A 16,864-nucleotide genomic window follows, 5' to 3' on the forward strand; every position below is an offset into this window, starting at 1 on the left:
ATCTTGAAGTACGTTTCAGATGCATGAAGAGCTTCCAAAAATAACTAGAACTTTAGGCCATTTCCTTCACTTTAAAGAATAATTGAATCAAATCTATGGATTTAATCTGAAATGATCGCGAAAGCTCACGAACTATTATTAACCGACGAAAATGAGACTGATTCAACCCAATTGTTAGAACTATTTTCTAAATTATGAATTTTTAAATTATTATTATCATTGTTATTATTATTAATAGTAGTAATTAAGTTTCTTATCTCTAATGCTAATAATTCTCTATTGGTACCCTCTTCGATACAAACGGCAAATTGAGTCCTTCTTCCGGCTCGAATTTGCCTACGACTTGGGCTCTTTGGCATGATTATTCTAAAATTCCTCCAAAGAAATTCACTAACAAAAATTAAGCAATTAATTAAAACGAAAGAATACGAGCGGTCAACTCAAGTCTCAGTCAAAAACGGGAAATAAACAAACTCTTCCCTCGTTTCTATAAACAATCTAATCGTCAAGCAATCGTCGTTAACTTAAAACCTGTCGTCAGTCTTATTGTCATTAGATGGCGACATACAAATATTTTACAATATATACTCATTAGCAAATCAACGCTTTTTTCTGTTAGTTTTAGAGGCATTTATCAATTATGAACACTAAATATTCTTGTTTTATATTCTGATTTGTTACAAGTTATGCTGATTTTTCAAAATATTCCAGACTTTTACTTCAATACAGCTGCCATGCATAAGATGATGGTGTTGTAAGATCTTTATTAATTTCTTCCATTTTTTGGGTTCACCTTTCCGGTAGCCTTTACCCTCTAGTAGGAAGTTATAGTAATGGGTCCAATTTTGTGAATCCCGAATTTTGATGTATCTGTACGTTTTAAGGTCTTCAGAGTCGAATACGATCGTTTTCCAATGAACGTCTGTATGTGTGTATGTACGTATGTGCGCACGATTATCTCAAGAACAAAAAATTATATCGATGTGAGACCAATTGCATTCGACGGGTAATTATGTAACTTAGAACTGATTAGGTTTCCAACAAAATCGGTCCAGTCATTTTTTTTGCAAAAACAAAAACTAGCGAAAATGGAAGACGACCTGAATTTTGTAATTTATAAATTGTACCATTTTTCAGACAAATTTCAAAATCTTTTGAAAAATATAAATATTAGATGAAAATATGATGACAATATTGTATCGAAAAAAAAAAAATTTTAAAAAACAAAATTAGCAATGAAAGAATTTTAAACTCGTGTCAGGATTAAGAAAACAGCATTAAAGACGCTATAACAGTCAATAATATGGGATTGTGTTCATAATAATTGAACATTGTTACTAACAAGTGATTATTGATCATAGTAATATTTAAATAATAAGTTTTAAATTGTTATAAACAATAAAAATAGGGATCCATTCTATATATATGAGTACTTTTAACCCATAATTTTTTCTTTTACTGAAAAAATGTTACCAACCGTATGACATAAATGAAAACATCCTTTTTTTCGTGTATAAAAATAAAATTTGTTGTAAATAATGAAAAAAAGGATCTATGAGGTATATTCGAATTCTTCTAACGCACAATATTTCCTTTTACTGAAATAAAGTAACTAACCATATGAATCAAATAAAAACACACTCATTGCGTTTATAACAATACCATTTGTTATTAAGAATGAAAAACAAGATTTATGCAACATATTTGTGTTCTATTAACGTGTAATTTTTAATTTTACTGAAAAATATACTAACTGTACGACATAAATAGAAACATACTTCTTTGTTCATAACAATTAAATTTTTTAAAAATAATGGAAAAAGAGATCCGCGCGATATATTTAAATTCTTCCGAAGTGAAATTTTTTCTCTTATTGAAAAAAAGCTACCAACCGTATAACATGTATAGAAACTCACTTTTTTTGTTTATAACAATTGAATTTGTTATGAACAATTGGAAACGGGTTCTATTCGAGGTGTTTTTTCATTTTTTCCACTGGGAAGTTGGTCGTGTGGACCTTTCAAGTCGCACCCAGACCACTGCAGAGCACTGATATTTTTTTAATTGTACATAGGAAAGATTGATTTAATTACGTAAAAATCAATAACAATGAGAAACGAATTGATGAGTTTTTTTTTATTAAAATTTTTTGTAATTAAAAATAAATGTTGTACCTTTGAACATTACCTTTTGTACACATAACAATTTGTGCATTAAAAGATCTAACGAAAGTGCCGCAGATCCGATATTTATTTGCTCAAAAAATGATCAATTCAATAAATTTCGCAGATTTTTATCGTTATTATATATATTATCGGCTCATAATAGCCCAATGAGTAGACAGATATAATTTGTATATGCTATCGACATTCATACCAACATCCAAGGTAAAAACTTCAACTTTCACCCATGGACGAGATATTTTTCAGAAAAGTTCGGACTTTTGGTTGCTATGGACTCATATTTTTATTGTTAGGTTATAAAAAATCATTATTGATGTTGCAAATAATAATTCATATATGATTCATACGGCGTATCCAAAAATTATTTGTGTCTATGTGCCACAGTCATTATGTCAATTTAAAAAAACAGGTTGCGGATTGAGGTAAAGGGAAAAATTTCTTATATTCGAGTGAGTGCTGTCGCGTGCTGGTCATGACAAAAAAGAGAGAGACATAAATGTGACCGCAAAGATACCACATACAGTCCGAGTCACTTAAATGGCCTCACCCCTGAATATAGTATATCTTTATATTAACATACATTATTATTACGTTAAACCCTGTCTAATTTTCTCTTCACGTGCAGTGCCTTACGATACAAGATACAACTTGCATGAACCTGTACATAAACACCGCGCGTAGTGTCGATAAGTCAGTTTTTCCGCTCTACATGATTAGCCTTAGTGTCATTGGAACATTATTCGCGTACGGTTATATCGGTGCATCGTTATCAATCCTTCTTATAAGTAGCGTATATTACCTATATATTATTATACGACGAAGAAGAATTGTCTCTTCGTGGAAGGGTGGTACCACCTCTGTCATTGCTACTACACCAGTGATGTTACTTACACCTCCATCTACAGGAGAGAATACTAAATTGTTTTAGGCCATATTGACGACGGACGCTGCGGAAGTCGAAGGGGCATAGCCACTCGAGAGAGGGGATCGCGACAACGAAGCCGGAAGCACGCCGAGTCGACAATTACTCAACAGTTAAGCTTACGCTGTCAAACTGTACGGACGGGAGTTCAAATCTCGCTTCGTGAATAAGTTATAACTTAATAAACGTTAGACCAGGAACATGCTGTGGTTGCTGGGGCATCGTGGACCCGCCAATCAAGGAAAATCGGAGGAACTAGAGGACCTGCATCGCCAACGGACATACGAGTTTGGATCCTGGGTAATTCACCGAAGGTCAGCTGCAGAGTCCTGACGCGAAGAAGACCACGACAACGCTACAACGGTCTGTTAGAAATTCTACTTCAGAATAATCTGGGTGAGCCGACCTTTAAGCAACTGTTTTCAAGGGTATTGGGCGAAGTCGCGTTAATATTATTATTGTTGAATTATTATAATCTTCATTCCCTAATCGTCGTTATTTCGGCTCGTGCCCCGGAAGTCAATTATAACCTAAATGGCGTTGAACGCAATTATCGTGGACTTTTCCCTCTAAAGTTCGGTATATGAACTTTCAGCGTCCCAAGGGTCCAGAAAGAGAGACGTCTCTAGACGTAGATCGTTCCAGAATTCACTAAGATTTCATACAACTCTTACGTCGTACAGAAAGTGTGTCCGAGGTCATACGAAGAAAATTGTCAATTCACATTTCGTTTGTTAATTTATTTTGGTACATTGCATGCAATCTCATCTGCAGAAGCTGGTGTAAGGTAAGTGACAACAAGAATATCTAGTACAGCAAATATAGATAGAATCATAGAACAAAGACACTCGAGTCCAAGTTCCCTGGTTAAATAACCTTAAAGAGATCACCGAAGATTTTAGAAATAGAATTTTGGTATATTTTAGGTACAGCAAACAATCTAAATTTCTTTTTGAGAGATAGTAACATCATCTATCTCTCTCGTTTCTTTTTGAAATCTTATTCTGGCGCGAACAGCTATCTTCCCACCAGAATATCTGAATATCATTTCTGAAGTGTTATTTTATTCATATCCTATAATCGGTCGTAATCCTAAAGTAATCAATTATTATATGAAACAGAAAGAAAACTATAGAAATAACTATAAAAGTCGGACAAAACTGGTAACTTTGTCTCTCACTTTCTACGGTACCACGTATTATAAAGTCATTATCACACCTTAAAAAAAACAAAAATTGAAAGAAATCCTTTTCTGCGTGATCAGCATCAAAAAGTCTGATCATGGTTTGTTTAAAAGCATATGTCCTGGACGAATGAATGGCATAATGTTGTTTCAGTGACAAAAAAAAAATTGAATTAGATAGTTCAGATGTATATTTACACTATTTTCACGATTTAAGAAAAGAATAACGCACTTGATACATCGTAACCCACACAATAATCCCGTTTAATTCTCATGAGATTGAAGAATAAAATGAAAAATTAAATTGTCCCATACATTCTTATTGAGACTTATACACCGCTGCTTGCTCATTCTGGTAAGACTGAATCATAGATTAAATATAGATAAATATATTATATTCCTATTTGTTCTTATTGGGACGCACAGGGTTGTCCTATTTATTCTCTGTCATTCTTGTATCATAGTTTCGAATTTTTGTACCACCCATAAGTTCTGATTCGTTTTGATTAATTTTTATGAGAACCGTGCTACCTTGCTATAGAACCAATATATTCTTATAAGATGTTTATGGTTTTCAATAGCTGTCTGACAGACTATATTGGATTGGTTTACCAGGAAGTATTGTCGTTTTTTTTTTGGAGTAATTAAGATTAATGAAAAATACACGAAATATTGAAAATTAATTGTAATCATATTTATCTGTGTTTTATTTATTGAGGCTATTTACGTAATTATCTCTTTTTTTCACTTAAGTTAATTATTAATATTTTTTTATTATAATTATTTTAATTCTTTCATTCATGTTATATTACTATTCTAATAAAGTTTATTGATAAAATCTGATAAACAGTTATAGATAAAGAACAGGATTTATATTTAATCTATTGGTGAGGCTATTCAAGTGACTTGGACTGTATATATATACTTGGGATAGAGCCTGGCGTTGGTGACACGTAGTTTGGAAACACAAACCCATAAGATTCTTCTGTATTCAAAATCGCTCAACGTGCCTCAAGAGGTATGGTAATGAATCTGAAAATGCATCAGAAATATTTTTCGTATGTTATGTAATTTTGCTCTTTAAAGGTGTCAATATTTTACATATGCTTAACCGTAGAGAGTTTAAGTTCCTCTTTTTAGTCCTAGCCTTTCGACCAATAGACAGGGATGAGGGGATCTTCGATAGAGAAAGTAAAAATGTGTGATTTATATAAAAACAATAACAAAATTTTATTGAATGAAAATTATTGAAGAATTATAACAACAATTTAAACGTTACCAACAGATGATTCCTATTACTCTGGTCGAGATGGGTTACAATTAATTGGTCCTTAGTCGATGTTCCAGTCAGCGCAATTCTTCATTTTATCTCGCGAATTAATTTAAATATCAATTTAAAAATAATTTGACAATCAAATAAACTTCATACGAAAATTTACAAACTTTGAAGTATTATGAATACAATACTCAAGACTTATGATTTCAAGAGATGTTCCACGACGATCTGATCTCGATCTTACTTTTTCGACAACTGACTGATGCATCAAACCTTACGTATTTATTTAGTCGAATGTGACATAATTAGAAGTCCCTTGCTTCAGGCGCGCACAAGTCCCTTCGCATGGTCTTTTCCTTTTTTGGAAAAGCTAACGCTCTTCTTACGTCACGTACTCTTTTTTTTAAGTTTTATTGCTTTTCGCCACGTGGGTTCTCCAAAAGCAATAAAATATCTAAAAAATGACTTCCTCAACTATTCTTCGAAATCCTTTCTATTTTAACGAAATCTTAGGAAAACTCAAAAAATAACTTGAGTAATAATCGTTAACCTCAATCCTTAAGTTTATTGCTATTCATTTTTAGCTTTTCTTAAAATATATTTTAAATAATTATGTGAAATAATTAAAATACATATAAAATATACAATTTATAGCAATTCATTCCATATTTGATTAAAAATATCGTTGCTTAATATTTTAATGAGTGTTAGTGTATCGCTTTAGAATTATTACAGACTCTATTTATCAGTTCTTTCACAATCCCATCGAATAATATCGAAATCGAATTTCACTAATTGAATACTTGATTTAAAAATCATCAACTCAGTTAAATGGCCCTATTATATACGAGTATATTTAATTTAAGAATTTAAATAAATAATCATTGTAAAGGCGAAAATTGAGGATATAGGGTAGCGCGCTTTTATAAAGGAGAGAAAGCTGCCGACCAAAGCGGATAAAACTGGTACTACGGGCGACCAAAATCCAAGCCAGCATCCGGGGCTGCAAAAACAGGGTGCTTTCGGTCAATTGAGGTTGGACTCGTAGTGGTATGTAGCAAGACCTTGGGGTAGATGCGTGTATCCTCGTGCCTTTCTAAAGGCGCAAGAATATTACGTCCCAAGTAACGCCGTCGCTATAAGTAGAGTCATCCCCAGAGTTATGCCCTATAAGGCAAGGTACTCAAATAAAATGTCCTTCTCAGGACAGGGAAACAAGGCGTTTTATAAAGGAGAGCGTTCGGACAAAGAGGAGTTGTCAGGATAGAAAAAATCGTTTCCTTTATTTATTTCTGATTGGCTGTTTCTAGTTATTAGTTGTTCGGTTCTGCTACTAATACCATTGGTTTGATGTCATTATTCTGAAGACATGGATTATGCAATAGTATCAAATTCATTCTAGTTATCTTATATATTCTTGCAAATTAAATTTTAATGATAATAAATGAGAATTTGAATTAGCTTTTTTTAATGTCATCTGAATTTTAGTCAACTTATTATGAAAATTTCTATACTTAAAAGTAAAAGTTTCTAATTATGATGTTTTTTACCAAGTTCAACAGTAGCCATTCGATGATATAAAGGCAACCAAATAAGACAATTAGGTCCCGGATCTGATAGTAGAGTGTCCAAGAAATCATTGACAGTCACTTTAATATCCTGAAAAATAAAATGTGTGGTCATACATCTTTATAAGAAGGAGTATCGACGTGTTCCTTTGAAACAAAATATTAATGTAGAAGCTATTTCAAAGTATCATCATCGCGTTTTTTGCGTCTGGTATATGTAATTCTAAATCAAATTTTAATAGATACGTATTTTCTAGTGCATATACATTTTCTTAGTTTGAGGTATACTCTAAAAGAAACCAACTTCAGGTCGCAGTTTACAAGTTTTATGAACCTGTAGTCAATATTATAATTTAAGACTAAATTGATTTCCATCAGCAAAAACAATGCAGAAAGGTGCAAATTCAAAAGTTACAATAAATTCATTGTTATAATGCTTAACATTAATAAACAATTGAAAAAAGAAATCCTATTAACTTTTTTTTTTCTAAAGACAAATTGCGATTGGCATCAGTATGAGTATCAGACAATTTGATCAAATTAAATCACAACACTGTGCAGAAAAAATTGTTACCAGTTTTCGTTTGCAGATCATGACCAGTTGGTAGTCCAGAAATACTGACACTAAAATAGCGAATCATGCTTACATTCACCATATAAATCATCTATGAGCTTTTATTTGCTGCATAGATAATAATATTTTTATATTTTTTTTAAAAAGGTATTTAACTTCAAAGATTTAAAGTTGGAAGTTTTCTGAAAAACATACAGCCATTTTTATTCATGAGTAAAGTTTGAACGTTTCGCATTTTCTCGAGTTGGCACTTGCTGAAAGCAATCTGTAATACATGTTTATTTTTTATCTACCGTTTAATATCTATAAAACTGTTAAAATTCATTGAATCATTAGTAATTGCGTATGTTAAATGGATTTAAGTTCGTAAATAATTTCTTTCATAGAATGCATGTGATAAAGCTATACAATTTATTTTCGTGTCAGGCAGGTGGTATGAGAATTTACTATAGTTTGGTATGTAAAGTGAAATTGTGATATCGTTGGGCATTAGAGATTCTGGTAAAAATAGTACAATCACCTACATTTATGTTCATTCTCAATGAGCAATTACCAACCGCGAAAATGATTTTCCTTCATATTGAGTTTCGTTACGTCCTGTGTTTCGTTTTCCCACTAGCTGACGCTAAAGTATTGAATTAAGGTGCGGAAGATATTCAAAGGCTCAAAACAAAAAAGGTGAAAACAAAGTGATTGTAACGAAAGGTTTAAACTTAAATTGCAGCGTTCTTATTGATGGCTTAAGTAGATTCGATTGCGACCAAACTTAGCAAATATGTAGAGGAGTTCTAGGAAAGGTAAAAGGCTACTTTTTGTTTATGTAAATGTGTTACAATAACAAAATTTGTTATACGATCTCTCTTTGTTCATAACTATTAAATTTTGTTATAAACAATTGAAAACGAGACCTATGCTATCAATTCGATTTCTTTCAACGGAAAATTTTTTCTTCGGCTAAAAAAGACGTACTAACTGTGTGTTGCGTGAACTTAACCGTAACCTGTCAGATGGACTCGATCTTTTCCTAGCTCGTACTCCGTCAATCTCGCCCTATTCTAGCTCTTCTTCTAGCACTCAACTAATTACAACTCATCTTCTCCGACTTAGCTAATGACAGGTATCGTACTATTGTACTACTGACGCCAGCTACAACGTGTTTGCAGCCATTAACGCTCATACGACGCTTAAGTACACGTATTCTGTTGCAACTCTGTCTATTTTTTTCATCATAGTTTGTCCAAAAATCGTTTATCAGCTCTAGATTGCTCAAAATTGTGTCAAGTAAGCTCTAACATTGTAACGGGGTTATTATTATAATTGAAAATAGTATATTTTTATAATAAAAACATTGTTTATCTCAAGCAAAGTGTTTTTTATGTGTGGGTGCACTTCTCCTGACCACATCCTACAGCGTGGCTCATGTGCTTCCATTCTCTGAGCTCGTGATTAGTAAAAACCAACTTAATTAAAACATTCAGCAATTTATTTGCACTAAAATCACCGTGTCGCATAAATAGAAACGAACTCTTATCGTTTATAACAATCAAATTTGTTATGAACAATTAGAAACGGCATCAAAGCAATAAATTGAAGTGCAGAACTCTACTCTCAATTTTTAATTATTTATCACAAATTTACTAATTATGAACAGGGAGAGTGAATTTCTATTTATGTTACAGAATTAATGAGTAGAGTTCTGTACTGGGGACACCTTAAAAAATAAATTATTTGTGCTGGGATAAACTAAAATAGTAAATAAATTTATTCCAAATTGGAGCTCACAATTAAATTTAATTTGTCTTTTTACTTAGTTATCTATTTATTAATCTATCTGTGAGTACACTGCATGCTTTTTCTTTTTGCTTTATTTCTTTTGGTCTTTTTTGTTGCAAGTTCATTTGGGCTGCTTTTTGCAGTTCTCCATATTGTATAATAATTTTTGCACGGAATTGCTTTGTAGCTGCATATTTCATAGTTTATGTTTGAGACCTGCCAATTTGGACTTATTGAGGTTATCCGCCGTCTTCTACGTCATTCTATATATTGCACTTTTCTGTGGCGCTGGCATCTGCAGTGAATGTTTTTCGTACTAACTGCTTTACGTGAGGCCCCGTAGACTAAGTAGTGACCGGTGTTACCGACGATTTCGATTAAAAATCCGATCTCTTTCTTCACGGCTTTATTTTGTTCTAACTTTGCTGTGATTAGGTTATAATGAAGAAAGATATGGTCATATTCAGCTACTGAATCTGATAGCTCATCGAGCTCAGCCAAAAGAACAAGAAGTCAGATAAGCTCTGATAGCGTTCTCTATTTAAAGATGCTACCGCCAAAAAGAACTGCTAAAATCACTTTACAGAATATTATGAAATGTTATAACAATAAAATTCTGAAAATTGTATCAATTCATACCCATTTTTTATCATTGCTTGAAACTAATTTTTTTCTATCAATATTTCAGATAGCTTCAACATTTTTTCTTAAAATAAAATATTAATAATTTCGAATAATAATTGAAAAAATTGAGTGGAATATAATTCCTCTTTTAATATTTAATTATGTTTTCATAAAACATTTATAATTGACTTTTTGGGTCCTACTTTAATGATATTACTATAGCTCATAGCAAGTATTATTTTCTTCTCTAGGATACAGAGGTGAAATCAGAATTAATCTAGACTTTAGATTATGTTGATTTTGCTAATTATGTCGATTATGTTAATTATGGTTTACTATGGTTGTGAATCAATTTAATTACTTACTTGATTTGAGAACATTCATAAGATTGCCAATAAGCTTAACTTTAGTCAGTATTAATTGGGTGAATGAATCTAATGTATGTCTGTGAAAATCCAGTATAGTAATTGTCTAAGTACAGATTTTTTAATATTTTTCTATGCTCCACGCCGAAAGTGAACCAACGTGAGAGATTTGTTTCAGTCATTAATTGCTCAAAAGATTTACATTTTGAGACTATGTATGTGAATTTAATATATAAACTTGTCATGATTCACACTATACTTGTTCACAATAAGTCCATTCTTCCGCATCCTCTTCATTCCCTCTATTCTCTGGAAGAATCGCACAAGTCTTGAAATCCTGCCTGAAATCTAAGACTTAGATCCCACTTTACAGGCATGATGAACGACGTTATATAGAATATTTTCAAAGTGGCAGCTATAACAAAAATTACTACTTCACGGAATTAAAGAAAAAATGACTTTATTTTGTGACAAGACGGGTTTGAACTCTGTGTCCATTCCGGACAAGTAGTGCCATCCGTACCAGCCAGAATGAGCCTGAAGTTACAAAATACTCATGTCGCCCTCTCTGGGAGACTTTACACTGCTGATAGAGCGCCATCACGCCGAATGCCGGTATGAAGGATATCTGCGTGACCTACTAAAGTCAAATAGAGGACAACGTTCCGGGGAACACCACCTTAAGACAGCACTTCGATTGTGCCAGTTAGCCCCGAGCTGTAGCTGAGAGTAGTCAAGAGCGCTTGACTACAGAACGTTAGACAAACGATAAACGAACACGCTAAGTAGTACGGAAGTTCCCGAAAGCGGTAGATATCGTGTACGCGTAGAATAGAAGATCGTCCAAAAAGACATCATCTACGAAGCTGCCAGACTCCCAGCGGACGGACATACGAGTTGGAACGTCAGGGTAGTTCCCCGCACGCCAGCGGTCCAGCAGCAGTCGCAGATACATGACATCCCCGGAAGGCTTAACAGACTACGCAACTGAAAGTCGTCCAAGGACATCCAGAGCGACGGGAGAGTTTTTCTGAGACATTCCTAGCATTCTTCGTCGAAGTATTTTCAGGGTGAGCTCGACAACATAATACTGTACCTCGAAAAGGCATAGGGCGAGTCCCCGTGAATTAATAATTGTAATAATCAATTAATTGAGACACTATTTGGCCCTTCAGGCAATTGCTTTGTTTGCTATCATCGCCTCGTACCCGGCTAGTGTTCTAGTAATTATTAAAGATTATTGTAAATAATGACAATTGGATTAGTACGATCAATTCTTTGTAACGCGTGTAATAGCAGGTCCGCTTCAGGTCGCGGATTGGTGAATCCTACAAAATTGTACATTGATATCTTTGAATAAAGTTTCAGTATTATAATTTCGTGGACGACAGTTCCCTAGGGTTAAGTTCCTCCTGCCTTTTGCATGCTAATTTACAGGGATTGACCTCAGAACCTCCAAGGAATACTGGGAACCTCCTACGAGTGTCATCACCATGCCGACGGGTATTTCTCATCCCCGAAGGCTGCGCACAATTTAATCCGCCGTCGCTAGTCTAATATTCGCATATTTCTCTTGCTATTTGATTCTCTCGTCTCACTCATTCGTTCATTTGCAACATATTTCTCTCGTATAACTTTCTCTACAATCACCAGACGAGGAATAAGGTAAATGAAAAATTACATACATATGTATTAAGCAGAACAATCATAAAAAACTCATAGTCCAACTTTAATTGACTGATCACGGATCCGAGACCCTGGAATACCCGGCTATTCTGTTTTTCCACATACAAGTCTTCTGTCACGGCAGAAACTTCGTAGAAGTGGTATAAAGATATTAGTAGAGTGAAAGAGAAAGAAACAACATATACATTTTCCCGCGCTTTTCTTTAACATACTTTCTACACTTATTTACTCCACCTGATCCATAGAGACTTCATATAGTACCTTAAAATATCATAGGAATCCCCTTTTTTCCTTCATTTTATCATCCATTCATCTCCATCTTCCTCTCTCACACGCTACCCATCTTTCTCTTCTGGCGCGGAAATCACTCTTTTCGCAAGGAGCCATTTCAATTTTATAGATGACATGGCAGTCCGTGTAATTTCAAACTTTTTTGTCATTTTCAAATTCTTTGAAACCGTTTCATCTCGTCATTGCAGTATTCTCTGCCATTATCACATCTCAAGATTTTCATTGACCGTCCAAACTTATTGGTCAACATATTATTGTACTTTTTGAATTTCTCCAACATATCTGACTTATGCTCCAGAAAGCGTACGTGTCGAAACCCAGTAAAATCATCCTTAAGCGTTAGGAGAAAGCGCGTGCCTGCCAGTGACGGTGTTGACATCGGTCCACAAACATCTGAATGCATATTGTAAAAGAAGACTCAATAACAACTTCGGCAAATTAATAAATAAATAAAAATGTTTGTTTAAGATTGAAAGCAATTAATTAAAAGAAAGAATCCATGCGGTCAACTCAAGTCTCAATCAAAAACTGGAGATAAACAAACTCTCCCCTCGTTGCTATAAACAATCTAATCGTCAAGCAATCATCGTTAACTAACAAACTGTCGCTAGACTAATAGTAATTAGATGACGACATACAAATATTTTACACTTCTCCCGATCTTCTCAAAAATGGCCACCTGGCAATTTCTATTAGTTAGGTAAAAATATTGGATTAGGCTGAAATAAAAAAACATAAAAAATCTAAAATTTGATTTCTAATTCGAAATTATGATAATCAAAATAATAATCATTCAGCCTAGATTCCAATATTGCCGCTTCCCAACTCTGTCTGCTTTAAAAAATAAATAAAACAAATAATTAGGAGGGAAAAATCCTGCGGCGGGTAAAAACCTCCAAACAGACCAAAATGATCTAAATTAAACTACAAACATGATTCTATACAATAAAAGATTTCTTAAAAACTGTTCTGACTTGGAGGAGCCCAAGTCAGTTGGTCGAAAAATATTCAAAAATTGTTAATGTCAGACTTGTCCACCGGCGCGTCAGTCAACTCACTGGACCAATCATCGGGAAGTATTTCCCTCATGGCCCAGAAGGCAACTCTACGGCCCTAGTGACGCCAACAAGCACGCGGTCGAGCACTTGTGGCGTCAGTTAGCTCCAGGCAAATCACGCGGTCATCTCTGTACAATAGTTCGCAGTCAAATCGCAGATTTTTGCAGTCAGCTCACTCTTTGTACAAAAAAGTACGGTCAAATAGACTCAGACAACTCTCACGAATATACGTGAATCATCATAATCAACCTCGTCAGTGCCAGTGGTCCAGTAAAGTCAGTTGTAGTGTCTTTGGGCGCAAAGCTGAACTGGCGTCGACGCCATAGTGCCTCACGGACATTCACATATACATCGCACACCCGAACAACTCTGGTGTATACCGTGAATGTTGCTATTCACTGTTTTGAGACGTTTTTTTGGTGAAACATTGACCAGCAGACAATTCACAAGTGTAGAAAAAGTTGAATTACGGACAACTCAATGAACCTTAGTGATTAGTGTTTTCTATTGTACTAGTAATTGTTAGTTGTTAATAAAAGTGAAAAAACCATACAGTTTTGGTGTTAATAAACTCTTTTTAAGGAACCTTCTAGCATCCAACCTTTTTCTTTATTCTGCTCTTATTCATTACAGTCCACTAGTTTTTAGTTTGCTCGTCCGGCCGACTCGAAGTCAGAACATTTGGTCCTTTGAGCCGGATGAGAACGGCTTGGATGCACATTGAACAATTCTAGAAGGTTCTAGTGCTTCATAATTTTGTGAATATTTTGTGAAATGCTCTGTATAAAGTGCTTAGAATTCATATAGACTCAAATAACCTTCAGTGTTAGTGGGTAAACAACCTTACAGACAAAAGGTGTTTACGCATTCCAATGCCCAGTGACACTCATCTTTATTGTTGTGACATAGTGGTGCTCAGTCTGGCCAACTTGGACTCCTCTTTAGACGCTTGGCGCACATTTTGGTCAGAGTCAAGATAGCCTTGACGCAGTCAACTTACGTGTATATAAACATAGTTCGTTAATTAGTGTAGTGTCCGTAGTGCAAGTTTAGTCACCGAAAATTACTATTCAGAGCTCGTAGACTCAGTTCATTAATTTGTGTGATTCTTTTGGTGTTGAGACTGTATTGAAAGCCCACCTCCAGTATCAAGGTGACAATAGACAACTCTAGCAACAGTTTTGTGCAGCTTCTTAGTGATAAGTGTAGTTTTAGTGATATTAGACAACTCACTTAACTGAACTATGGCAGACAAACGTTTAATTTCTCCTGCAAAATCGGACTACGTAGATGTAGCCGAAGACAATGAGTCAGTTGAAGGGATTAGTGAGATGTTAGAGCAAGTGAGTGTAAGCCAAGCGCCATCACCAGTTTCAGTCGACTCTCAGGCAGAAGGTATCAGGGAAACAACACTCAAAGTGCCCGAAAAGGCCACTACATCTCGTGACAGGTCAAAGTCACCACCAGCAATCGCCAACACAACACAATTTAAGTTGACGTCTCAGATGGCAAGGTACTAACAGCTCCAGTTCATGTATCAGGATGTGCTTGAGCTAGTAAGACAGCCTGCGCCCATGACAATGAGTGTAATTGAAGGTAAGCTCGCACAACTCAATGAGCTGTGGACCTACTTTGTGGTAGAGCACGAGACATTTAGTGTTGGGTGCCGGCTAACACTCATCAAGCACCCATACATGACTGATCGAGTCTATGAAAATGCGTTGCGACTTCACTATCACACCGAGTCAACGCTTCACCGTGTCAAATCTGAATTGCACGAAAAGGACATTCAGAAGTCACTAGACGAGTACAGATCGTCCACTCAGCAGGCAACTCAAGTCATTTTGCAACAGGCAACTCTCCCGGAAATAACCCTTCCGACGTTCTCAGGTGACTCCTCAGAATGGACCCAGTTCCGTGATATGTTCACGTGTCTGGTACATGATCGTCAAGATCTACGACCAGTTTCCAAGCTCCATTACCTGAAGGCCAACCTGTCAGGCCCACCATCGCAACTTATCAGGCATGCCATCATGAATGATGATGGGTATGAGCCAGATTGGAAGCAACTGAAAGAAAGGTATGATAACCCTGAACAGCTCATATTCTCTCACATCTGTTTAGCATTCCATCACCAGCATCTGAGTCAGCTGAACAGTTAGACAACTTAGTAGGCATTGTAAAGCAGAATTTGGATGCACCCAGGGCACTCAATGTTCCAGTCGACTCAACCGACTACTTTTTGATCTATTTGGTGGCTAGTAAACTCGAGCAACATCTCCGAGAGTCCTGGGAGTTAGAACGGAGCAGATCACGGTCCCCAACTACACTCAACTTCATCTCAACCAGGGCACGTGCGATGGAGTCAGCTCAAGATGCAGCTCGTCAGGCAAAACGATGGCCTACTCCAGTGATCACGAAGAAGTCCAGATCACAACACCAGTCCAATCGTCAGAAGACAACTCAATCGCAGACGACTCGAGCCTCCAGGCATGGGGCTCAAAAAAAACAGGCTGATTACCCATGTGACCAGTGCAACAGTCGAGATTATTACCTAGTAGACTGCCAATCATTTGCAGCTCTCTCTCAACTGGAGCGATACAACCTGGTCCTCTCAGCACGGTTGTGCTTCAATTGTTTAGGCCACCACTCGATCCAGGTGTGCCAGTCTGACAAGCGGTGCAGTGTGTGCAATCAAAAGCACCACACAATAATTCACACTCCCCGAACAGCATCCTTACGGAAGGGAGGATATGGCCCAGGCCAAGAACCGCAGCCAACTCAACCAGGTCAAGAGCCATCAACCTCCCAGCAGTGAGGTGATGACGTGCCATTTCCACAGCTGACTCCAGATCACACTCATTCATCTACGGAGACTTCTCACCAGGTAACTCATCATCACAGTCAACTCTCTGCAGTCAACTCTGATTATGCTTCAGTCAACTCATCAAGTGGTGGTGTGATCACTCAACATGCAGACAACTCAACAATCAATGGTGATGAATCATGTCAATCTACATGCGCTAACAGGAGTAAAGAATGCTTCTCTGATGACTCGACGGAAAGGATGACCTTAGCACATGAGGTTTCGGCCTCAGGAGGGTTGGGGGTCCTGGAAGAAGAGTCAGAAGGTCTCGTTTGATCTCCTATAGCTGAAGAAAAGAGTCAGCCTCACACTAGTCAACTCTCAGACGACTCACATGATTCAATACTCACCAAGAACAAGACAGACAACTCGAAGATTCATGGACGTTTCTCTTCAGCACTTAGAGCAGTAGAAGAGATATGTACTAATAAGTCTTCAGATCAATCAGACAGCTCAGCAGTCTTACTCGCCACAGCCAATGCAGTATTAATCTCA

At 35.9% G+C, this 16,864-nt stretch overlaps 1 protein-coding gene across 4 annotated transcripts in view; it reads right to left on the reverse strand.

Moving 5' to 3' along the window:
- Positions 1-16,864, reverse strand: part of LOC118070371 (dystrobrevin beta) — a 300,960-nt gene that overhangs the window by 165,913 nt on the left and 118,183 nt on the right. For all 4 annotated transcript variants that reach the window (XM_035088930.1, XM_035088929.1, XM_035088931.1 and 1 more), the window contains one exon: positions 7,115-7,223. In XM_035088930.1, the coding sequence (XP_034944821.1) occupies positions 7,115-7,223 (109 nt within the window). The remainder of the gene's footprint in view (positions 1-7,114; positions 7,224-16,864) is intronic.

This window comes from Chelonus insularis, unplaced genomic scaffold, assembly GCF_013357705.1.
Source record: "Chelonus insularis isolate UGA/USDA-ARS -01 unplaced genomic scaffold, ASM1335770v1 contig_57_pilon, whole genome shotgun sequence".
Classification (NCBI taxonomy): Eukaryota; Metazoa; Arthropoda; class Insecta; order Hymenoptera; family Braconidae; genus Chelonus; species Chelonus insularis.